We start from the raw sequence: 26,316 nt of genomic DNA on the forward strand, positions 1-26,316 counted from the left end.
CTTGCCCATCATCCCCTGTCCTTTGACCGCTGCCGTTGCATCTCGAAATGAGGTCAGAAAATACGACTCGTTACGTGAACGAACGGCTGTGTCTTTCTCATCAAGCCATCTTATTATAATAGTATTATCCCTTTATTATCCTTACGATTATTAATATTATTATCTACGTTATAAAATTCGGGTGGACCAGCGTCGTCGCGAGGGAACGATCGTGCCTGCCTGTGGCAATTGGAAATCGCGTCTCTCTATTTGTTATCGCTTCCGCTTTTTTGGAGGCTGTAAACTTATATACGTGGATTCTTTCGGGGTTCCCTTGCGACGATTTTTCGGACTGTCCCGATACCGTACTTAAACAACGTAAATGGCGACGTGGAACAAGCCCGCGGGCTTTAGACTTATTGTTAGAAATATATATATATATATAAAATATATTTTATATATGTATATATATATATATATATAAAGAATGCATAAAAAAACCGTTGCGGGTTGACAGAACGGCACGAGCACCGTAATAAAGTCGGAAGATATGTTGAAGGATAGGATTCAAGAATACCCAGAGTACGATTGTTTTACTACCGTCGCGTTGTCTTGCCATCGTGAGATTGTGCCAGAGGTGATATTATATTATTACGATGTTTATTACAACAATAAATATTATATTAGTACGTTTTATAAAAAAATTCGTACGCCTCTCTCACTGCCAGATAAATTGTTGTTACCTTTATCGATAACCATAATCCTTCTTATCATTAATATTAAGTGCTAATTTAACAAACATCATTGTAAATCCAAAATATTTTCACAAAAGTAGAGTATATCAAAATATATAAAGATCGTGAAATCGAAAAATTTGCCAAGATATTTTTTTTAATTCTTATTATATTTTTTATGTATATTAAATAAGATAATTAACTCTTATATAGTACACACGAGGAGCCATTCGTATTCTGTGTATTTCTCTTTTCTTTATCTAAGAGGCATCTGGTTAAATAATGGTTTCCATCGTTTTTTTATTTTAATATATAACGTTATACAAATACTGTTTGAAGTATATGTAAAAATTACTTAATAATTTTTATACTTGTAAAAGTGATAAAAACTAATCTGAGACACGAAGCACATCTTTTGTAGTAATGAATTAAAAAATCATCGAATGTATCAGGAATTAAGAAAATTAAATAAACGATGATAAAAACATTGAGACACAGAAACAAAAGAGAGAGAGAAATGCAAAGAAGTTCTCCGAAATAAAGAAATATTTATCTTTTATTTTTAAATGATCAAAATTGATATTGTTCGTTTTTGTGTTCGAGATATTGATATTATATAATCTCGTTTCACACGTACATATTTTTACATATATCTTTCGTATCGCGATCAATCATATCTCTATATTCGATGATGTATGACGGCAATTCGTTTCTTTGGAATCCTCATTAGCATAAATATGATTCAATGCCTCATTTTGTTTCATGGAGTTCTGCGATATCCACGCGAGATAAAAAATCGCAATCATATTAGCATAATAAATTACATACACATACATATTCATGCGAGTATAAAACGTCTTAAACTTATTTTATTTAAAAAAAAAAGAAAATTACGTATTAAAATGGTATATAAATGAACAAATGTTTCTAACAGATTAAAGAATGTAATATAATCACAGAAAATGATACTAGAGCTATCATTGTTGTGGTCATTGCTGCTATAAAAGTCACGGGTTCTCACTATATTTCGTTTCATACAGCGCTGAGGAGATTGCGATGCAGCGCCCGAAGGAAACCTGTTGGCGAGGAATTCAAAAGGAAAAAAAGAGAATTCCGAGCGTGGAAACCCATAAGGAGAGATAAAGAAGATTCCACGTCTTAGAGAAAGAACGAAGGGAGTGCACCATAAAATCAGCGACGCTGCGGAGAACGTCAGGCTGCTTTCAGAAGGGTCCGCGTGCATTTCACGGCTGACGTACCTTAACAAGCCGTCTTTCCAGTAGACACTTCGATGGAATCGCTTATCCGAAAAAGCCTGACATGACACATCCAGTACGATTAGCACAGAACAAGCGTGCGACGTTATCCCGCGCCAAATCAACTAACGGAACGTGATCTGAATGATGTGTATTCGACTTCGATGACAAGGGGGATTACATTTAATCTCGATCAATCATGAACCCGATACAATTATATATGACCATCATCAAGAAGAAGGAAGCTGATTAATTCTAATAAATATCGATTCGCTCTTGAAATCAAACGTGATGTCTTAATAGTAAATTTAGTAGATAAATTTTCCATAACACAAAATATTATAAAAAATTTAATTTCGCAATTTTTATAGTAAGTCTTTTTTTACAGAAAAGAATATTGTCTTAATTGAATGCCTTATTTCTTATAGAAACAGATCTACACGCAAAGAACAATTTTGCCAAAGTATCTAAAAATTACTATGAAGTATCGTAAAATCTATCTAAATTTTTAGATACTTCAGCAAAATCGTCCTTTCTGTATACTAAAAATAATTGACATGCGTACATTAAAAATTTATAATTTTCAAAAAGAATTTTAATTAAACTTCTTTTTTTTCAATTTATACATTCTTTGTGAACATTCTGACAGTGTGTTTCTCAAAAGACAGCAGCTCCAAAGTACTTGATAAAGTAAGAACCTTCTCACATTTCTCCGAGATATAGGAACCTGATCAGTTTGCAAATAAAAACTACAGAGAGGAATTAATTGGCGTCTTGATTACGGGATGCAGCTTGCGTATTTCCTCGGACACAAGAAGGAACAGGGGGATGGAGAGCGTAAGTGGTTACAGCGCGACTTAGTCAGGCGGCTCATCGTCGGCTAGAAGTCAGCTGGTGTGTATGCAAGTATCGTGGCACTCGTGCAAGAATCCAAGACCTTGTAGGGTGACTGGCCTTGAATTATAGTTCTTAGGCGTAGTATTTGTGTTGCTTTTAGTTTTGCCCGCGCGATAGAAACACATATCGATTGGCTACATACAGCGTATATTTTGTGAAATCAATTTATGAATATGCGTGGCAGAGAATTTCTATATTAATACAGTTTTTAAGAGCGCTTCTGCTCCTTCTTTAACGAGAAGAAACTTCAAAAATGGGATAGAATTTAAATTTCATATTTTTTAAATAAAAAAAATTTCCTAGCAAATTCCACATCTCGGAACATATTATTTCTCGAGACATTTATTTCCCACAGAAAACGATTAACAAAATTCGCTCATCAGCGAATGATATTTCTCAATTCCCTGATACATGGCACACATATACGCTGACATATATTTAGATCTGCTCCTTAAATTAACAGGTTTTGCTTGCTAACGTGAATGTCATTAAATAAGCACGTATAAAAACGATAAATCAATATTAATAAATGCTATAAAAAGATTTGAGGCTTCAGAGCTGTATAATGAAATTGAATTTATATACCGTTAATACATTAAACTGGTATCAAATGTTTTGCATAATTTTTGTACATTTCGCATAACCTATAACCTGCTATTTCCGTTATACGTATTTAAAACTTTTTCTAACAAAAATATATATAAATTATTATATAATTCAATTATAGATACCGTTATTATCTAATAGAAACTTATTATGGCAGTTATAATTTCTAAGTAATAGGTTTTCTAATTAATTATAAGTAATAGAATTCAATAATTCATATATTTTTAAGCAGTCATACGCGTACAACTTTTATGATGTTATGAAAGTAAAACCGTTTTATTGTTTAGTCCGTTATATCACGTCATAACAAAACATATAGAAGAAAATGAGATTTCCTTTAATAATATTACCCATGACCGGTTTCACAAAAGAAAGGACACTGCGTGTTTACACACACTAATAATGTTTTACATATTAAAACATTATCAGACTAGATATATTCATTCTGGAAATATTTTTAAATAAATGAAAGTTTATCAAATTTTGTTACCATTTAATCTATATTTATAATTTTATGCTTTTTTAATTCATCGTTTATCTATCGACGCGTCGTACACAGAGATACTTTTTTTTTCTTTTCATAGATCCTTTCTTTCGAATGACGTCGTTAGAACAAACGACTACGATATCTCTCAGTTAATTACGAGTAACCCCGACCCAACCGGTTTGCATGTTTCGGAGGAAGGATTTGGCGAACGAGGTCCAGTAATACAGTGGCGTCAGTAAGAAATCTTGAACTCAATTTTATGTGCACATGTTAAATATCCGGTACACCCATTGCATGATGTTCTCATAATAATAGGTCAACGACTTGAACAAGAACATTGAACTTCAGTAGCAAAAGACTTCTTGTTAGATTCTCGAGAATCACGTTCTAAGAATTCTGTATGCCGATATATCTATACAGTACAGATTTCAGCAATATTGCAGCAACATTTACAATGTTCCAGCAATATTGCAGTAACATCGCAACATTGCAGTAATGTCGTTGCAAGCTTCTGTACTGTATGGGTAAATATAAACGTTACGGAATTTGATAGACGGTTATACGAACGTGTGAAAGACGCAAAGTGGAGTTATGAGATCCGCGACTCGTCACCCACGATCGCTATTCATCGCTGAAACTTGCTAATAATATGCATGTATTTTCGACAAGGTCCGGTTTGGCGAGTTAGACACTAACCCGCTGTCTTTATCGATTACCGAGCCCTGTTTCGCGAGCGACAACAAAAAAAGGTTTTATCTCTCCGAGATGTCGACAGTAAATGGTTATTAACTGTTCAAAGAATGCACGGTCAAAGAACGCACGAACTTAAAATCTCTCTTCCTCCCTCCACCCTTTGGGATGGGGTTCGTCGACCTAGGTATCGCGATTCTGACGTATACTTCAAGGTCCTCCGTTCTTCGCTCTCGTGCGGAAGGTACTGTTTATACCTCTCCGCAAAAGATCGAAGATCTCGTTCCAATGAATCTAGCGAAACAGGCTTGCCTACGATGTGCAGATACGATCAAATACTTTGTGTGTGTCGTTCGCTTCAAAGATCATAAGATATTTCATGCAAACGTATAAACATCCGTTATTTCCCCCGATTATTAATCTCATATAAATATTTTTTATTATTTCACTGTATTAAAGTACACATAATGTAAATGACACGAGTCAACATGGAATAGACAAGAGTTAAGAACTAAAATAGCTTCAGGTTAAAGAAAATTTTACATAAAGAGGAAAACGATTCTATTTTGCCGTCAGCGGAAGGAAATGCATAAATACATAACGTCAGGATAGACCAGAAGGTGGGGATCAAGCAAGTTCACGGCCGTCCCTTATATGCAACCTTCTCTTGGCAATCTTCAAGGCCAAGCTACGAAGAATCGTGCTCTCTATGCAAATACCAGTGCACGGCATGCGAGTTGAACACGAACCGTGCGATGAAAAACTAATCGAGCGTGATCCGGTTCCATCATACAGCTTACATAACCGCGAGACAACATAAGTCCCATTCACAGATGAGCAACATCACTGTGCTTTGCATGCTCAGAATCATGCACGAATATTTTCCGAGCAATTTTGCTTCGAGCTTAAACGAGCTTAAGTTGAGTAAAAATTAAAATTACATTGTGAAAAATTAATTTTGTTATAAAAAAATTATATGAAGATATTGTAACATAATAGAAAGATTTTCTTCTTTTTCTTCTTATCATAACAAGTATCTTCTATAGAAGTCAATTTTAAAAGAAAAAAGAAAGACATTTTAAGAAAAGAGAAGGAAAATTTAAGAGAAATTAAAACAGCCAAATAATAAAATACAGTATAATTCACTTTTCATATTTCATAATTTGCAAGAATTCCTATTTTACAATTTTTTCATTATTAGAAATATAACTAAAGAGCGATAAGCTAAGCATTCCAATTTCTCTAAATAAATCCCCCGTTTGTAATAGAATTAATCTACTTTGCCCACGTCGAAGTATAAATAACTGAAATGATTATTTTGCGCATTGCCATAGGGAGACATTGCCGCGACAGATCCCTACCGTCTATCCTTTACCCTATCCTCTACCCTGCGGCCATCGAGATCGTAATAAAAGAGCAAGAGAAGAAAGGTGCGCGAGAACACCTCGTGCGTCTTGTATTGAGGAGAAGGGCGAGCCCGTTATAAGCTCGAGCAGCGGCTATTCAGCAGCTTAGGCAGCCTAGTGGAGTACCTGGCAGGGTCCCCGCCGGTGATTCACGCACGTGGACCTGGAAGTCCCGTGCTTCCGCGCACTGTTCGTTGTTTCTTTTCGCGTTGTTTCTTTCAGTTCCTCGCACGCAATACAATTCTGACAGCTCGGAATATGAATAAGCGGCCACGTAGATCGTTGCCGTTCGCGATGCTGATGCTGGTGCTCGTGGTGCAGGTGATCGCGACGATCCTACCCGCGGCGGCTATCGGGCCACTATCCAGATCACTGAACTTCGACGACGTTCGCCCGGAAGAGGACGACAACACCGTCGTCGTCGAAGGTCAGTATCTACAATTTCAGGAACAATTTCAAATGCACTTCCTGTCTAGATACCAATAAACTTTTCACTCTCATGCTCGTCTACAACTGCTTGAAATATTGCATAATGTTTTGTATTTCAATAACTTTTTAGTTAAAAATTACATCAAGAATCCTGTGATCATCTTCTAGAAAAAATAAAACAAAAAGATTAAGATTAATTTTAAATATTAATACGATAAGTATTAATATTAAAAATTTTCTAACTATCATTAATCATTGACAAAGCTGAAGACATCTAGAAAATACTATTGTTCTCCAATGTTGTTCTTACTTACTTAGTTCCCAATAAAAATTAAAACTTGTTTCAATGGTACATAGCAAACTATATATTTAAATTAAGATTTAAATTAAAGAATTTTTTAGATCTCTCTCTCAATCTCTCTTTTCTCGAAAATTAAAACTTATCTTTTACACAAAGATATTTTACGCAATAATGACATTTTTCTAAACATCTCTTTATTTCTAACTTTAAGCAAATTAGTTTTGTCTACGTACTCATTAAACTACTTTATTTCAGTTTATTTCTGAATTGAGATGAATACGTCGATGGATAGGAAAGATTCTAAAATATCGAATGTAGTAATTATTGCAATGCACAAATATTTTTTTAATATTTCATATTTATAAGAAAAATCAATGTTGTTTCTCTTAAATTATATCATTGATTATTTTGATTAGTCATTAATCAAAAGAACAACAACCGTACTGTGTGATCTTTTGTTTATTAGTCAATGACTTAATGTTAATGATTTTTGTTTTCTTCATCTTTCGATGATCGGAAAATCTAACAGATGCAATATATATCGAAAACCAAATAATCATTCGCACATCCCATACACGGCAACCGGAAGTTCTGCCGGCGCAACCTCACCTTCGATGTATATACGTGCGCACCTGTGTGCCTCACGTAGGTCAGCGAACTCGCTGTTAAGTATCCTGATGGCATTCTATTATGATGTTTCAATTATTCATTCCGCAAAATAAATTTCATACAGCCGGTAATATTAAAAACAAATTTTTCGCTTTCACGCGTATTTCTATTGATACAATTTTTATTCATACAGCAAAGAACAACATAAGAGAAACAAATGTTTCTTAAACAGCATCTGTTTTTTTTTTCTATTTTTATATACAATCTAATCATGCAATCGATCAGTCGTACATGATGACAAGCACATGTATGTACCGAATTCTTCTCATAACAAAATATAAGTAAACAGATTCTAAAAATTCGCCTACATTTTTAAACTCATTTATATACGGAATTTATATTCGTAATGTAATTGTTAGTGCAATAAATTCTAAACTTTTGTAAAAGATAAATTCAAAAAATGACATTCCGATAATTTTAGCATAATTTTTTCTAGTCCTGCTTAACACCAGAAAAACACATACGCGTCATGTATATTAATGGATCCGGACATTAATGTTTCTATACATGCTAAAGCACAAGCATTCTTCAGTACGTGCAGAGATAAACATGCTCGATGCATTCTGATTCTGCGATGGCAAACACGATACTATAGAAACATTTTAACGGGTAAAGATTGTGAAGAAACATTTATCAGAATAAATCTCACTAAAATTTAAAAAGATAAACGTATGAACAGCGTTCATAAATAGTGACAGAAGATCATAAATAGACGGCAATGACAATATGTCAAACGATTGAAAGCGAAAAAGAAATAAACTGTACGTTAATTAAAATATTTGAAATATCCCCGAAAAGAGAAGTGCTTTATTTCCTATTTTACAAAAATGTAAACGAGGTTAGGTAATTAATTAAGTAAAAATTCAATTTACAGCCGCAATCGATCCAGATCAATTCGAATCGAGGGAGAGTCGAGGTATTCTTTGGAACGGAGCAGCGACTCGCGAGACTTGCTTGACTTCAAAAGGCGAAGTCGGTCGGTGCACGACCTTCAAGGAATGCTATCCATACTTCAAAATTCCGGACCTCGGTGCCTTGGATGGCTGGGTCCTTGGTGTTTACGATACATGCAGCTACATCCGTGAGGATGGAAATCCGAGCTTCGGGATCTGTTGCTCGAATTTGCACCCCTTCGTCACGCCTGACCCTGATAACTGCGACAATCCTACCGCAGACAATCCACAAGTAAGGCATCATACGCGTGTCAGCTATTAAAATGATTTGACCCAATTCTATCTTTAATATTCGCACACGCATTCCCGTTCTGTTCGTATAATAATCACTTTCGCTACCGGGAACTCGTAAAAATTATACGTGATCCGAATTAAAGCCCATTAGATCCTACTAGAAAGTTATATTTCTGCCGCGTCGATTCGGTAATACGATTTCACAAAAGACCGTTTTACGACCCGCGCTTTATTACTCAGTGATCGCGCATTCTTTCCTTCTGTTAGGTGCAATACCATAATCATATTCCTTTCATCTGTCACTGAGAATCTTTCTGTTTTAAAGTGAACTATATCTCAATACCAAATTAACGTTACTTAATAATTAACGGGTCTTCTTTATTATAGGAAGAAAAAAATCGATTTTTTAAATTGCATTTTTTAAATCCTATATATGTGTAGAATTAACCCCTAAAACATTTTGAAAAAAAAAAAATGTTTTTAAGATAATGAATATCTCAGACGTTGCACAAGACGAAAATTAAACAGCTAGTGGAGGGCCGAGTGCACTGTGCTCATTTTCAGAGATCGGTTTGTAATCTAACTATTAGGATTTTTAGAATAAATTAGAAAATCGAAATGAAATAAACTGATTCCACATACATAATATTTGTTATGAACGCTTGGACTAGAAAAAATTAATTTAAAACTTTAAAGCTTTTTTTTCCAAAACCGCATGTTTACAAAATCGTGGGAAAACTCTTCCAAAAAAAAAAAACGGTTTTGCATAATTATTACTGATACTTTTTGCGATTCGTGAACTACTATTTGTTATATTTAACAATTATTTAATCCTTTTTTTACAAAGATAATGCTCGAAAAAATAAAAATCAAAATATGATTTTCGTTTTTGCTATCGTTTTATTAAATTTCAATACTTTAATCAAAATGTTGATTTAGTAACTATGTGAACCAATATAGAGTACTAATAAGAAATAATAATTGACATATTATTTTAATTACTATCAAGAATTTTCCGTGATTTTTATATTATTCTTAACGCGCAAATTCAATGAATCAGAAGGAGTAAAGAGAAAAAGTGTCATTTTATTCCTAAAATCTACAATATAAGATAAACTTCCTATTAAAACAAATAAAAAGTTTCATCTTAAAAAAAAGGTTTATTGACAATCCACTTCTAAAAAACAGTCAATTTTAAGGTCTTCAAATAAGGAAAACCTTTAAACAAAATTAAATTATAAATTTTTTAGATTGAGGACAATAAGAAGAAAAGCGAGAGCGGGAACATAGCACGACCTCAAGCTGCACCTACTTGGCCACCTCAAGTTCCCACACATCCTCCCGATCACACGATACCGCCGCTTCCGACTCATCCACCTTCGTCTAGTGTACCGACGTATGCAACTACGTTAAAACCAAGTAGCACGAGTTCTAAGAGACCCAGCGTCGCTACTACGTGGCCGACGAAGAGGCCGGAATGGTGGATCACGTCGACAACGTCCCCCTCGACGACCAACAAGTCTCCGATCAACAACGACAATCTCTCGCAATGTGGTGCCAAGAATGGCAATCAAGATCAAGAGCGTATCGTTGGAGGGAAAAATGCAGATCCGGGCGAATGGCCGTGGATGATCGGGCTTTTCAACGCTGGACGACAATTCTGCGGCGGATCGCTTATTAATGACAGGCACGTGTTGACGGCGGCGCACTGCGTTGCAAAGTGAGTCCAATTTATTTATCAATTTATTATTATATATATTCCGCAAATCAAAACTAAAATAATATAGCTACAACTATATAATATCTACAATTATATCTTTACTATCGATATATATGACATATTAATATAAGATTCCTTATTTTATAAATTTTTTAAAGTAGAATCTCATTCTAAAGAGTAGAAATTAAACCAATCTTGAAAAAGAGTCGCTCAATTTTCATTCTTCAAAGGAGGAGATTTACTCTAAAGTCTAAAAGTTTGAGAAATTGCAATCAATTATTTATAATTATAAATATTATATGACGAATTTGGAAATATCTACCAAAAGTTTTAATATTGTATTATTCCAGTATGAACTCTTGGGACGTTGCGAGGTTGATAATTCGCCTAGGTGACTACAATATTAGAACGAATACCGAGATTCGTCACATCGAAAGACGCGTGAAGAGAGTCGTGAGGCACCGAGGCTTCAACTCCCGTACACTCTACAACGACGTGGCACTTCTTACGCTAAGCGAGCCCGTGGAATTCACCGAACAAATACGACCTATCTGTCTTCCTAGCGGATCGCAATTGTATTCCGGCAAGACGGCGACCGTTATTGGATGGGGTTCTTTGAGAGAAAGTAAGAATATTTTTACACCAATGCATTTTAACTCGCGCAAGTAGCCGCGTCAAAGAAAACATTTTTACTTGAATTCAAATGAAAAAGTGTGTAATTAACATTCATTACTCTTCCAAATATTCTCGTTTAAAGGCTCAATTTGCATAGTCATTCGTAAACATTTAAGAACATCTCTTAGGAAATACTGATATATAGAAATACTTAATATTAATTTGTTATATTCAATTAGGCGGGCCGCAACCAGCAGTTCTGCAAGAAGTTTCAATACCAGTATGGTCGAACAGTGAGTGTAAATTGAAATACGGTGCAGCCGCACCAGGTGGTATAGTTGACAGTTTCCTATGCGCTGGTCGAGCTGCTAAGGATTCTTGCTCGGTTTGTATTTATATATTTATTAATTTTACTTCGTCTTAAGTCACAAACTTGTCCATCAGACTCAATACCATTAATTATTAATAAGAAATTAGTGAGAAAAATTCATTAAGTAGGTAAGAAATTGTTGAATTTGTAAAAAAAATTGCAAGTTTAGACAGATTCATTTTGCGGCGAATACAAGATATGAATATACACTTATAATATAATTAAATTTCATGTAAAAACTAATAACATTGCACTTATATTATAGGGCGACAGCGGAGGACCTTTAATGGTGAACGATGGTCGCTGGACGCAAGTCGGCATTGTATCATGGGGTATAGGATGTGGTAAAGGACAATATCCAGGCGTGTATACAAGAGTGACACACTTTTTGCCATGGATTTATAAAAATTTAAAATAGAAGACACGCACGTATCTACCGCCACGTCCCTTTCGCACCGTTGCTGTTTCTTCGATAAAAAGAGTTGTCGAAGAAACGCGGAATCGATCACACTCGCTTCGAAAAATGTGATAAAAACCGTCGAGTCTTAAAGAGCTTCATAGCGATATTAAAAAATATCTGTTTTTATAGTTGTGAAAGCGAAAACATATCGCTTTTCTTTAAGAAAATTGTATACTACGTAAATTTTTTAATTACACAACATTCCATTTTAAGTATCATGTCATTGCGCTCTATGTACGTTTTCTCATCATTAAATGAAATCATCATCATCTATTTACTGTAAAGATCAACAAACTCAATGATTACGAGTAGTAACAAAATATTTTATATTTTATATTGCTATACATATACACAAGTATATAAAAACGATTTGGACATTATAGGCTTCTGTTTTTGCCACGTCTACATGCGATACGCTGAAGACTATGTATCGCAATTACTTACATTTAATTGTTGCATAGTATTCCGCGCTGGAAAATAAAGAACATTTTTTTCTGTTAACCGTCAATACTAACGCGATATAATGTCGTTTAAAAAATAATAACGCACACGCGAGTGACATTGAAAATTTTAATATATATACATATATATATTATTTTTCTCTTCAATAAAAAAACTAAAAACGATTTTTTCTTCATTTTAACAACATACTAATAAAACTATCTAGGTATTTAGATATCTCCAATTTGTATCTTAATAATAGAAGCTTAAGTTTTATAGCATTTAAAATTCTACACATATTAATAATAGAAGCTCATGCTTACAACACTTGAAATTTCATCTTATATATTATACGGTATTGTTTTTCGAACGACAATGATGTTATAATATACTGAGGTGACATACTCTGAAAATAGCACGTATCATACTTATCGTCCGGCTGTGGGATGAACGGGGGCACCGCTTTCGACGGTTCGTCCCAAGGAAAGTCATGAAACAGAGTCATGGTACACACTTCTTTCGCCGTAGGACGAGAAGCTTGGTCCAAGGTGAGCAACGCATCAATAGCATCGGTTGCCGCCGACGACAGAGCTTCCTCATCTTCAGGCCATGGAACGTCGCGCGCAAGAATATTTGTGAATACTGCTTGCGGCGTTTCGTCGTTAAATGGCGGCAAGCCTGTGCAAAACTCATACAGACAAACGCCTAGTGCCCACCAATCCACGGCTGGTCCATGACCTTGTTTAAGCAATAATTCCGGGGCGAGGTAATCGGGTGTGCCGAGTATGCGGTCGTCTGATCTATTGGCACCACCCTGACCGCCCCTTCTAACGGATTTTGGTGTTCTATAAGGTGTGTAACAGTTGCCGGAAGTCGCGGGTGTCTTAATTGGTGAAATACCCTGGGGCGATCGATGACCTTCAGACGTGTTATCCGAATCTATGTGCGGATCATGAACGGAATGTAAAGTGGACGGTGGTAAGCGAAATCTCGTCTTGATTAAATTCCTTGCGTCATCATCTTCTTCATATTTTTGTTGCTCCTCGTTGTGATCTCTTTGCCTAGTGGAAGATACTGGCGTGCTGAAAGCTACCCTACCCGCAGATCCAGTATTCTGTTCTGTGTCCTGATTCGGTGTCCTATTCCCATCGTTTTCGACTAAATCAGCGATATCTGCATCTTTTCTAGAGACAACGTTGTTTGTTGGACTTATATAAGGAAATATACAGTTACGGTTGTTTCTCTTGGGTGTTTTAACAACATCCAAGTCTATCGCATCGATCTCACATGTTAAACCCGTTGAACTTGCGCCGTCCCGCTTCCTTTTCTTTGATCCTCGAATCACGAATGAATTTGTGCAAGTGCTTACAGGACTAGTATGTACAAGAGATCGATGCTGTGATTTTTCGGCCTCGATCGTAGATTCATCCTTCTCTTCCTCTACAGTCTGATCAGTATGATTAATTGCTTGTGTAGAGGATGCTTCGCAGGTGTAATAACTGCAAGAACTATCCAAACCATTATCGCGCTTTTCAATGGTGATCTCGTCCTCTTCTATACTTTGTTCCTCGTGACTGTGTTCAAAGTGCAGATCCTCCGCCGATTGAAAAGGTGTGACGCCAGATATTCGAGAATAATCTCCAGACGCGACAGAGGATATGACCGAATTCGGCGACATATGCTCTGCAGATTTAAGATTGCAATTCCTTTGTAGAGCAGAGAGTAAATTCATGGCGGGTGTACTCCTGTCACTGAAATTTGATTCGTTGGTAGATTTTTGGCCGGAACCGAAGGACAAGTGGGACGTTAGTGAGAGCAGCTGGCCAGGTGTCCTGGTACACAAGCTTGGAGTCATGGGATTCACTAAATCTGATATTTCAAGATCCCTGTGCAAGGATGATATTCTACTGAGCCCAAAGTCGGTAAGCTTGACGTGCCCTTCGCGTGAGAGAAGCATGTTGTCTGGTTTGAGATCTCTATGCACAATACCGTGCGAGTGAAGATATTCAAGAGCTAGACAAACTTCGGCCGTATAAAATGCCGCCATAGATTCCTCCATAAAACCATAAACGCCAAGTAGGCTCTTGAGATCGCCGCCCACCATGTACTCCATGACTAGATATACACTACTGATGGATTGCAGCGAATAAAAGAGTTGCACACAATACGGACTACGAGTCAGAGCTAATGCATTGCGCTCAATTACCACTTGTGATGCCATATTTTTATTTATCATCTCATTCTTCTTCATTACTTTAACTGCATATACTTGCTCGGGATTGGTCTTCTTGTATCCTAAAAACACTTTACCAAATGCTCCTCTGCTTATTGGCTTTACTATCTTAAAATCCTGTATATCTGGCACCTAAAAAAAAAATAGTATTAAATATTAATTGAAATATATATTTTCAATAAAAATAATTATATAATTAGAAAAGTTATATATTATGAATTATAAAGTATACTATTTACGTACATTATATCAGAGCAGTTCAATCAACTTATTTTAACAATCCTCAACATACAACATATGGAAACATTTTAATTATACAACTTGACATTCAATTATTTAATTTAAAAACATTTCAGTTTCTTTATTAGTGTTACAGATTTATATTTAAATAAAATAATGTATAATATACTACAATAAATTAAAAAAAGAAAAGCCATATACACAGAACATAAAATTGCATTTAAAGATATGTATGATACTTTTATATTTTCCAAGAAATATCGAAAATAATTTTACTCTAGAACATTTTTTGTCATGTTAAAAAATTATATATTCTATTCCTGTTATATGTATAAATATATTATATATTATAAAAAATTATGTGCTTCTGCATTTAAAGATAAACAATTTTTTAAAGATGATAGAAAAATTTACCTTTGTAGTAGGATTAACAATCTTGGAAATAGTGTTGAAAATAGAATTGTTAATGCATCTTTCAGACTGTTGCGGTGTACACTCTCCATGACGTTCTGTGTCATTTTCATTGTAGATCGTATCGACGTTTGATTCATTAACACAATTGTTTTCCCCTAATTGTGATTTCGGTGAATCGGGCGCAGTTTCTTCCATTTAAGGGAAAAAAAGAGAAAAAAAGAGGAACTCGAACAATCAAGGAGATAACCTATATAACTAGGCGAGCGAACTCTTGTGTTTTTAATGGACCTACTAGCTTATATATCGACTAATAAGAATTGCTTGCATACCACAAGTTGATCAACCATGATCATAATTTCTCTTTAGCGTTTCGCATCAAAATCAAGCTTTAAGAACCGGTTAACATATTCCAGAGATTCCGGAGTAAACACCGTTTCAGTCGTTTCACACATCACAGTTCACACATCGCACGTGCAATATGCGCACAGTCACAAACACCAACAAAGTACAAACACGAAACCTGAGAAATCTGAGAGGGGCTATCCTGACGTTTTTGTAGGTCCGTCAAACCCATTCGTACACTAACGCCAGTACATTCATTTTTTATTTAGGAATTATATAGATATGGTAAAACAATGTATATGTATAGCTACATACTGGTGATTAAATTGATAACGCGATTGACATAAAATAAATATAAATTAAGAAATTAAAGGCTCAAATAAATCAATATATAAAAAATATGAGCCAATACTGTTGCAAGTAAGAAATAAATGCAAGCTTTACTTATCAATCAGGTAAATGAGTAATAACATCTGATCCTCCGTTCCGAGTTGTCGTCCTGCAAATCTTTTTTAAACAGTTGGCACTTGCTCTCAAATAAAGCGAGGAACTGTGGGCCTGTAAATAAAAAGTGAACGCTTTAAGATATTGGGAGAGCTTCGTTTCGAGCGCAGCCCGCGAGCAACTTCACGAGCTAAAAATGACGCGCAGCAACGACGCGCACGCGTCATTTCTACTTTCAACTTCGCGTTTATACTTTTTTCGAGCTACGAATAGTAAACGCGCACCTTACATTGTAACTAGGCTGCGTTCCGTTATGCACTGCAAGTACTGACAATCTATAGTATACGTAACGCGAACTATAAATTTTCTCCATTGACTTCCTCTCTAGCTGCGTTCGGACAGCTCGCTATCAGCGCCATTTGTGTAGTACTATTCTTGTCTCACGTTTAAAGTTGGAAACACAATATTGTTTAGAGAGAAAACTGTTTATTATAAAATGCAAATCAGAGGTCATTTGCAAATGAAATTGAATTCTTATAAGAGTAATAGTTTTTTATAAAAGTTTTTATATGTTTTTACTTGTATTTTTAGCAAAAAATTATTTTTATTCTCAATTCGCGATATCAAAAAAGAAATGCATGTTTTCATTCATATTTTTTATTTCATTTTTTGCAGATGTTAAATTATTTTCTATAACCGATTCCGATTTTAAAATGTGCGCCTGCAAATGATATCACGCTCTGATTGGTTTACTAATTCACGCTGTCGCCATTATGCGCAATACTTCACCTTGTATATTTCCACCATGATCAGCGCTATTTGTCATTTGGTCGCGTTCAGCAGAGTCAATTATTGTGGAGCGGATCCATGAAGGAAGATATAAGGAGACTCCACTCGGTCTCGCCAGTCTACAAGACATGAACCCATTTTAGGTTTCGAGTTCCGTTTCCGATTCTCGAGCGCTCGTAGCGCTCGTGAATTTAGTAGTGCTGCGCATAATGAGTGCGAGTAAGAGAAATGATCATTTCTCTTACTCGCACTCATCAGAATCGGAAGCTGAACTCGAAACCTAAAATGGGTCCACTTTTATTTTACGGAGTGGAGTCTCCTTATATCTTACTTCCTAAGCGGATCCGTGAAAGCTCATTGCTATTGGTGTATTCTTTTAGATCATCCAATAGCAACAATCGCTTATGGATCTGCTCCGCAACAGTTGAGTTTGCTGAACATGACCATTCTATCTTTATCGCTCATTAATCAGAGCTCTGAGATATAAGTTCGATATTGTATCCCAGAGCTCTGATTGGACTGATCATTATTCCCTGTTGCCTGTGCCTATTATATATACATTTTTAAAAGAAATTTACCATACTTCATATTCAATTCTTCTTCTCTTCGATTGACAGCTTGCAGCCATGCTTTTTTAAAGATTTGATTCTTTGGAAACCAAAAAAATTTTGTATTTTTGGCTTTTGACGGTCCACCCGATCTTATTTTGCAATGATGCACACTGCACTGCCGCATGATGCCTTAGTTTTTGTAATTATAATATAAAATTAGATTTAATTGAGAATTTTTAAGTTCTAAATTTTTATTTAGTATACATTTATTGCTTACCGTAAGTGCTGCAACAAAATGTAAAAAACAAACTATTACGAAACACACACACACAAATAGGGAATGATTGATGACCAGTGACAGCTAACGCTAGAGCTAGACAGAGCTAGACTGAGCTAGACGCTACTTGATAGACAAGGACAGACTAAAGCAGCCATCTTTATTTCGTGCATTTGATATCACAAGCTGATTGGCTCGTGATAATACGTGACATGAACGACTGCGCATCCTACGGAATACTTCACCTTGTATATCCACCATGGCGCTGATAGCGTTCCCCCGAATCCAGCCTCTATCCACAGTTGCCTTTGCCTGCCATCAGTGCCATCATATATTTGATATTTCGTAACGGGACGACGGTATTTTGTGTATAACGGCAGCTAGTATTGGCGCGCAATTCCGTAATCGGATTTCATGCCCAGTACTAACCTGTTGACACCTGTTGCTTATTTCTATTACGTTCAATTCAACGCAGATTTCTTTAAAAATTTACATCAGTTTGCATTTGACGATATAATGGCAGCGAAAGCAGCTAAGAGAATACCGAAAAAGAAAAAAGGTTATCAAATGCCCGAACCGATACCGGATGGAGAAATTCTCAAGGATATCTCAAAGGGCCAATGGATTCTTGGCAAATCTATTGGTGTCGGCGGTTTTGGGGAAGTTTACTCTGGTACGCGAAATTAATCCTGTTATTATTTTATTGCATTACATCACCTTTACATATTATTTCCATGTGTAATCACAACAACAAAGTACTAGTTATTCAAAAAAAGTCAACATAAATGTCCTTTTTTCTTTAAGTATTATATGTACAGTTATAACTTTAAGAAATATGTAAAGATTTATAATTTTATTTTACACATAACACTCTATATAAATGTATTTTATTCTTCTTATAAGATACATATTTTTTTAAATACATTGTAAAATATTTTAATTATGTAGTAATTAATTGATTTATTATTAACAGCTGCACCATATTCTGGAAAGATCCCCAAACATTATCCTAATGTCATAAAAATTGTGAGTGTTTATATTACTTCCCCTTATATATTTATTACATAGCTCTTTAACTTCACAAAAATTCGTTTTAGGAACCACATGGAAATGGTCCATTATTTGTAGAAATGCACTTTTATATGAGGAATTGTAAGTCAGAAGAAAGTAAGTTTAAAATTAAAATTTTGTTTTAATATATTTTATCATGTGACAGATTGTTTTTAAAATTGCAATCTATATTATAACGAATAATACTATCCGATTGTACAACAATATTCTAGAGATAAACATATAATATTTTTTTAGTAAGTAGCTGGAAGAATAAAAAGAAACTTGCAGCGCTTGGAATACCTAGATATGTTGCTTCTGGAAGTCATGAATATAAAAACACAAAATATCGATTTTTAGTAATAGATCGATATGGAAAAGACTTATGGAAAATATTTGAAGAAAATAACAAACAATTTCCAGAACACATAGTATATAAATTATCTTTGCAAATAGTAAGATAAAAAAGAGTTATTAATAATAAGCTGTTTTACAATAAAAAATAAATTATGTTCTAATAAATTTTTCCTAGATAGATATATTAGAGTACATTCATCACAAAAATTATGTACATGCTGATATCAAAGGCGAAAATTTGCTACTTGGTTTGAATTCCTACGATCAGGTTTATTTAGTTGACTTTGGTTTAGCTTCTCGTTGTACATCAAGTACTGAATTAAAAGTTGATCCAAAGAAGGCACATAATGGCACTTTACAATACATAAGCAGAGACGCTCATATGGGAGGTAAAAATTAAAAATTTTCAATCTTGATGTTTAATTTATTTTAGCAAACTTCTTTGAGTATAAATTATAAAAATTATTTTTGTACTTTAATTTTTTTTTATTTTTTTAGTACCAACATGTCGTGGTGATATTGAAATTTTGAGTTACAATATGATTCTGTGGTTATGTGGTTCACTACCATGGCAAAAGTTACTCAATCCAGCTACGGTTCAGAAAGAGAAAGAAAACGCTTTTAACAATATAGACAGTTTCTTAAATAAGTGTTTTCATGGATCTGTTCCTCAAGCTGTACACAAATTTATGACTTTACTAGCCAGTATAAAATTTAATGAAATACCATCTTATGAAAAATTAAAAGAAACATTAATAGTTGGTTTAAAGCAATTGAGTCATAAACCAGATGGGAAATTAAAATTGGACAGCATTGGTACACCAATTCAACAAAACATGCCTAAACATACTCCACAAAAAATAAAGAAATCCATAAATAATGGAATCTCTATTAGGAAGAGTCCTCGTATGAAACATCTAAATACTCCAAGTTCTATAAGAAATCCAAGAGAAAGTACTATAGGTGTCGTAATGGATAAGAAGCGTTGTAATATAAAGGATATTGCGAAAGCATTAGATGATATGGATTCTGACGGTGAATATGATATTCAAATTCTTAAAAAAATAAAAAAAACAGAATTAGTTGAAAAAGCAAATAAAATAGTGAAAAATAAAGCTCCATCTCGTAGAAAGAAAGTTTCAATCGATTCAATCAATGAATCTGAAGAGGATTCTAACATAGAGGTAAATTACAAAACTATGTAAAAAAAATACGTACTTTTTTATTTAATTTAAATTTAGTCTTTAGATTTATTTTTGTTATTAGAAAATTTATTTCTGTTGTTTTGTGTAGCTGTTACCAAAACCAAATAAAACACGACAGAAAAAGCCAACTATAAATAAAACAAGACAAAAGGTCAAGTCTTTAAATGATTCAGAAACCACTTCTGAAACTGAGGTAATAAAATTTAACTTTTATTTTTTTCCTTCAATTTGTATAAATGAAATAAGTATTATGTAAATGATAAAAATACTATCTAAAAATACATAAATAAGTATTTAAGATATTTTCAATATATCTTTAGATTACACCAAAAAGAACAAAATCAAGACCTATTGCGACTATTAGGAGTAAAGGAAGTACTACGAATAGGTTGCGATCCAAGAAAATAGTGCCTACAACTTATGCTGAAACCGGATCAGACGAAGATATGTTTGATACATAATCTTACGAAGAATAAAAGGATAGTAAAGAAAAGTACAATTGTATGTGGTATTTGTACTATAAAAAAATATAATTATATAACTTGCATTTATACATTATACACTTTTGTACATGATCTCTTACATACTTTCATATTAATTATTACTAACATTATTTACTCGTGATTAAAGCAATTCTAATGATATGATTTTTCATCACATTCTCTCTGTTTTTGTATGTGTGTGTGAATAGTTCCCAAAAATTTTTAATTATGAAGTTTATAATGTTATAAAAATTACTTGATACTTTTTAATAAAATAAAATGTTAAATGCATGTTATTGAATATTTTTATATTATTGTGTGTAATAGGATCTTCAATTTTTGTGATTATATATATTATCATAAAATAACCACGACAATAAATAACCCGTTGAAGAACCAATTCGATTTATTGGGCGTGTAAGATATGCTATCACAGATGATGAAAGAAAAGTTTTAAAATGAATTAATGAAAGGATTATTAAATTAAATTGTCTAAAAAAGATTTTAAATATATATTTACATATATTATATACACATGTATGTTTATTATATCCAAACTTAAATATTTGGATTTAAATACTTACGGTAATTGTAAATGATAAATTTTATGCTCTTCTGTTTTAGAAAAAAAAATATAGCTAATGTTTTGTCAATTAATATTCATTAAATATAGTGTAATTAAAAAAAAATGTACAATTCCTTCACAAATAAGTTTTATACGATGCAAATAATTAAAGAAGTAATTATGGTTATCAATTATATATATATATATATGCGAATAAAAATCAGCATTTTTTTCTGTTACTTTTTTAACTTTTGAATCTGAGGAGCGCTTATTTTTACTTTTCCAGGTATATTTCTGGCTATTGTCTCATCTTTGATTGCTTTCAATAGATCTTTTTCACGTAAAGAAATTTCTTTATCTCTGAGAAATACAGCTATAGCTGTTTTAGCAGCTTTACCTCTCTTACCAATACCAGGTGTCAATTTTACTTTAAACCTACAATAAATATTGAAATTTATTATAAATGAGAGAGAAAGAGCTAAATTCTTGAGCGTTTTGGCAGCTACATACTTGTAATTTTGTAAGGTATTGTAAGGTGCTATAACAGGAACAGCAAATAATAATTCGTCTTCTGAAACAGGCTTTCCTGTCAATTGATCGAGCATATCAACTTCAGGAACTGGACCCGCATCTTCATCGTCAATGTTATCTATCGTGTTCATAGATTGTGGTGGAACGTTAGGTTTCGGATTTGTCTTTTTCTTTCCTTGTTGTTTTGGACCTGACGGATCTTTAGCTCTATTTTTTCTTTTGTCTTCTTTAGCTGCACCTGCCGACTAAGAAATAATTAGGAAAAATTAAGACATTAGATTAAATAAATTATAAACATTAGATTAAATAAATTCAGAGAGAAAATACTCTATAAAATTTAAGGCAAAAGATAAAACCTGCAAAACGAGCATTGAAAGCCTTCTATCTTCCTCATCTTGATCTTTATACTTTTCTTTTATTTTTTTAAGTTTCCCTTTTTGTCCTCGTTTTAACGCAGGTTGTTCTCCTTTTTTATTATCATTTTCATTTTTGTTATCTTTTTCAACCTTTGTTGATTCTTCTGGATGTGTTCTTTGTTTTGCTTTTGCATGTTTCTCCACAGTTGATGTATTATTTATTAGAACAGGTTTATCATCTCCTAAATAAACCACATTTTCTTTCATATCCTTCTGAGGTTGTATTAAAAGCTTGTTATTATCAACGTGTATTTTTACCCTGTTTGATATAAAAGTATGTCATATATATGTATGTATATATATTTCATTTAATCTTAATTATAATCGAAAATTTTGTATTAACTCACTTCGGTCCTGAAAGATCAATTTTAATTTGTGTATCGGGAAATTGATATTTCGTATCTTTTTTATCTTCTTCATAAGTATCTTCTTCAGCATTATTATCTGTTGTATACAATTCTGATTTTTCTTGATCCTCTTCTTGAATTGGATGTAATGTATCTTTGTTCTCTAGATTTTCATCTAATATTAAAAATTATGAGCTTTTGAAAATATATATTAACAATTAAATAATTTTATTAAATGTTAGAATGACTTATTATATTATAAATCAAATAAAAAGAGGCAAAGAGCCGATAATATAATATAACAAAACTAAGCCTTTAATTTAAATAAATATAATATGTAGCTGTAATTCAAGAAAGTTTTGGCAAGTCACTTCTGTATATGGGATGAGAGCAGGATTGAACCCGGAACTCAAGATTTACGAGTCGATCACGCATTCCTCATCCCCACTTATTATATTATTTACCTTCATCCGAATCGCCTTCTAATTCTATTTCCTTATCATCTTCAATTACTGAATCCACTTTTTCGCTTTCCTCGTCTACTGTTTTTACTCTCCTTTCATCTTTATGTCGTTCTATGGAACTGTCCTCTAGACGAAACATGACACTCAATCCCATAATTAATTGACTGTGTGTTAAATAATTTTTTTTTCCGCGTATCATGAAAGATCCAGTAGTAAGATATTCACCAGTAGGCGCACTCTTGGATACTTGATCATGATGCACCCACCATGCACTAGCTATTACTTTTGAATCCCATGCTATACTATAAATATAATATTAAGCAAATTACATACATAGATAATTATAATAATGTAAATAATATTTTAAAATAATATATATGTAAATTTAGCAAGTTCTACTATTGTAAAAATAATATAATTATATACCTATATGCAACAGCCATTGTACCTGCCTCTGCTAATGATTTTGGAGGCACAGGATTTCCACTGGGATTTTTTATTACGACAGAACTAGCACCAGTTAAATCTGCGTGAACGTATAAATCTCCCGCCTTTAAATATCTTTTCACTATCAACTCGTTCTGCTGTTGATCTCTTCCACCAATCACTATATATGTGTATTTATTATTAAAATTAATAATTTTGACATAATCATTATCAAAAGAAAAACATACCTAAGTAATTTTCAGATGTAATAAACCAATAGAATTTTTCAAACCAATATGTCTTCCTTAATTTATTAATGGTATGTATGGTTTGCACTTCTTTCAGTGTTTGCTTTGTCTTCTTTTCGGCTGATTTTAAAGCTTTTCCCTGGGATTCTATAGTTTTTTGTTGCTTCTTTGCAGCTGATTTTTTTTTACTGTAATATTTCTTGGCATTACTGAATGCTGTATGCGCCAAATCTATATCAATCATCATAGGTTTCAGCTCAGATTCCTCGTCACTATCTTCGTAAGGATCGTGCAACAATAGGGCAATATGATTCGTTTCTAATTTTAATTGTTTTACAGCAGAAGCGACAGGATCATTTCTGGCTTGAGCTTCTTTCAATAAAATTTGAATGTCTGGCCAAGACATCTGATTTGCTAAGGCGCTTTGTATAGCTAGTATAGCGTTGTCCACTAAAACTTGATTCCTTGAAATTAATTCTGCTTTTTGTTTATCTAACTCCTGCGTCTTTTCTAATGTAATCAATCGCTGACTGTGATCCTTTCTTACTCTTTCTAATTTTTGCAAAGCTTCTCTTTCCTGTTGCAGAGCTTTCAAATCTATCTTTTGTCCTTCCATCATAGAGAAATATTCATCCACTGCGGCATCAAAAGAATTAAACTCTTTATAAGGTTGATTATTATATTGCTCAAACAAGAAAGGATGAAATTCAATATTAGCAAATATAAAGTCTTCCTTGCCATCTTGAGTCACTTTCGATTCTTTTTTCTGTATGATATAGCCTTTTGAAACATTTTTCTTTGCGTAATCCATCATGTTATTAGCCTCTTCAAGTGCTAGAATTAATTTTGGAATATCCTCAGTGATGTGAAAATCTTTACCAATTTTACAACCAAGATTAAATCCAGCTTTAAGCAAAACATGATCGATCACAGCTGAACCAAATTCTAACAGTGGATTTAATACTTTTTTAAGACTATTGCCCTCTTCAGCTGTTTGAATATGCTTATGGATTATATCTACAGGTGGCATAGTAGTGGAATGAGCTCTGTCTAAGGGATATTTCTCTTTCACCGCAAATCTAAAAATCATATCATTTTATTAATATTTTATATGTCAACATGTATTTTATATTGTAAATATATTTTGTACATTTACCTAATCTTATCTCCTTCTGTATGAGGTCTCAATACATACAAAATTACCATTTCATGATCAGTTAGGATTATATTACCACGATCATACACCTCTAAAATTACATGATAGGCAGCTTCACCACTTCCAAATTGTAACTTTATTATTCGATCCATACCGACTTGTATGAGACTCTCTAATCTTTTATTCTTAAGATGTTTACGCATCTGTAAAATTATAGATTATAAGATATTTATTGTTATTAGTAATAACAGAACTATTTTATAATTTAATATTATTATTATTTACCAGAGATATATAAATTTACCTTCATGGAGAATCCTGAGGGAGCTACATTCTTGGGCCATTCAAAAGCTGTAGTATGGATTCTGTTACCAGATTCAAGCAAAAGAACGCATTTTTCCTCACTACGTTGAAGGCGTATAAGATATGTACGATTGTCTATGTCGTATATCTGATTGACACGCATGCCAATAAGCCTAAAAGTTTTTACATGATTATAAAATAGCTCGCAAGTATAAACAATTTGTGTTAACCTGTTGCATTATGATATTATATAATTATTTATATATGTTAACAATTATTTATCAATTATTTAAAAACTAGCTGCGATTGATTTATGTATTTATTAAAATAAAATTATATTACGGCTGTACTCTGTTGGAGATAGATTATATATTTCGAGGAAAATAAATATTTTTTTCATAACCTCAATTAAGATCTTATTATATATAAAATTAGAAGTACGTTTTATCTTTTTCTCTTACTTTTGTAGTTCAGTAACTGAACACACAAGATCATAAGTGTTAAACCGTGTCTTCATTTTTAGATGAGTTTTATTTTCTATTTGAAAAAATTTATCGAAAAACACATTGACAGTTTGACATACTCCACAGCTTAGTTCACCTTATTTCACTAGCTGATGCGCTGGTTGCACCAGCTTGCACAATACACACATATATATATATATATATATATATATGTGTACACTCTTGAGAACTAGGAACATTCATCGAATGAGCAAAAATTCACATCATATATCGACGAACACATTTATCGAAAATTTTTTGCAAAATTAATCTTATCTATAAATTGCTTATATCCTTATCAGTTAAATTTTATTTCAGACTGTTCTAAACTAGGTGCGGTGCGTGTGTACACACACACACACACACATATGGTATATGTATCTATACACACAGAGTTATTCATTGCAACTTTTAGAGTGAGATCTTATTCAAAATTGGCACAATTTTTACTTTTTAAAGTGAAATTCTATTTCAAAAAATTTAGAAAGTATAAAATATAATTAAAAGAGAAATAATTATTAAATAAGCTTCAATAGAAAAATACAAGACAGAAATCAATTTATTGCACAAACTTTTGAAGTGTTATAAAGATTATTTTTTATTGTCACCTTTAAAAATGTAACTATAATCATATTAAATAATATTTATACGTGTTAAATTTTAAATTAAATTAAATTTTAAAATTTTTTAAAGAATAAAGTATTAATTAAAAGCCATTTACTTAAT

The 26,316-nt window shown here is 33.2% G+C and overlaps 4 protein-coding genes across 5 annotated transcripts; 2 read left to right on the forward strand and 2 right to left on the reverse strand.

The window, feature by feature from the left end:
- Positions 1-6,269: 6,269 nt before the first annotated feature.
- On the forward strand, positions 6,270-12,030 carry LOC108778458 (proclotting enzyme). The gene is made up of 6 exons (XM_018545643.1): positions 6,270-6,482; positions 8,329-8,639; positions 9,892-10,361; positions 10,712-10,986; positions 11,216-11,361; positions 11,612-12,030. The coding sequence occupies exons 1-6, from the start codon at positions 6,314-6,316 to the stop codon at positions 11,762-11,764; spliced, it is 1,524 nt and encodes a 507-aa protein (XP_018401145.1). The 5' UTR covers positions 6,270-6,313; the 3' UTR covers positions 11,765-12,030.
- A 9-nt stretch (positions 12,031-12,039) lies between these two features.
- Positions 12,040-15,502, reverse strand: gwl (serine/threonine-protein kinase greatwall). The gene is made up of 3 exons (XM_018545642.1): positions 15,135-15,502; positions 12,653-14,612; positions 12,040-12,276 (listed from the first exon to the last, which is right to left on the reverse strand). The coding sequence occupies exons 1-3, from the start codon at positions 15,327-15,329 to the stop codon at positions 12,230-12,232; spliced, it is 2,202 nt and encodes a 733-aa protein (XP_018401144.1). The 5' UTR covers positions 15,330-15,502; the 3' UTR covers positions 12,040-12,229.
- A 2,525-nt stretch (positions 15,503-18,027) lies between these two features.
- Positions 18,028-25,123, forward strand: LOC108778305 (serine/threonine-protein kinase VRK1). Its single transcript, XM_018545440.1, has 9 exons — positions 18,028-18,210; positions 18,511-18,563; positions 18,635-18,704; positions 18,846-19,042; positions 19,120-19,333; positions 19,443-20,128; positions 20,238-20,342; positions 20,470-20,650; positions 25,073-25,123. Exons 1-8 carry the CDS (start codon positions 18,054-18,056, stop codon positions 20,608-20,610), a joined length of 1,623 nt encoding a protein of 540 aa, XP_018400942.1. The 5' UTR covers positions 18,028-18,053; the 3' UTR covers positions 20,611-20,650; positions 25,073-25,123.
- Clbn (Nuclear export mediator factor NEMF homolog Clbn) lies at positions 21,433-25,611 on the reverse strand. 2 transcript variants are annotated; one of them, XM_018545438.1, is made up of 10 exons: positions 25,549-25,611; positions 25,089-25,260; positions 24,785-24,987; positions 23,629-24,707; positions 23,381-23,561; positions 22,955-23,256; positions 22,491-22,665; positions 22,084-22,402; positions 21,707-21,972; positions 21,433-21,631 (listed from the first exon to the last, which is right to left on the reverse strand). In XM_018545438.1, exons 1-10 carry the CDS (start codon positions 25,602-25,604, stop codon positions 21,433-21,435), a joined length of 2,952 nt encoding a protein of 983 aa, XP_018400940.1. In that variant the 5' UTR covers positions 25,605-25,611. The 2 variants fall into 2 exon arrangements, with proteins under 2 accessions (XP_018400940.1, XP_018400941.1); XM_018545439.1 differs by lacking the exon at positions 21,433-21,631 and having other exon boundaries at positions 21,788-21,965.
- Positions 25,612-26,316: the final 705 nt, after the last annotated feature.

This window comes from Cyphomyrmex costatus, unplaced genomic scaffold (genome assembly GCF_001594065.2).
Source record: "Cyphomyrmex costatus isolate MS0001 unplaced genomic scaffold, Ccosl1.0 scaffold5, whole genome shotgun sequence".
Classification (NCBI taxonomy): Eukaryota; Metazoa; Arthropoda; class Insecta; order Hymenoptera; family Formicidae; genus Cyphomyrmex; species Cyphomyrmex costatus.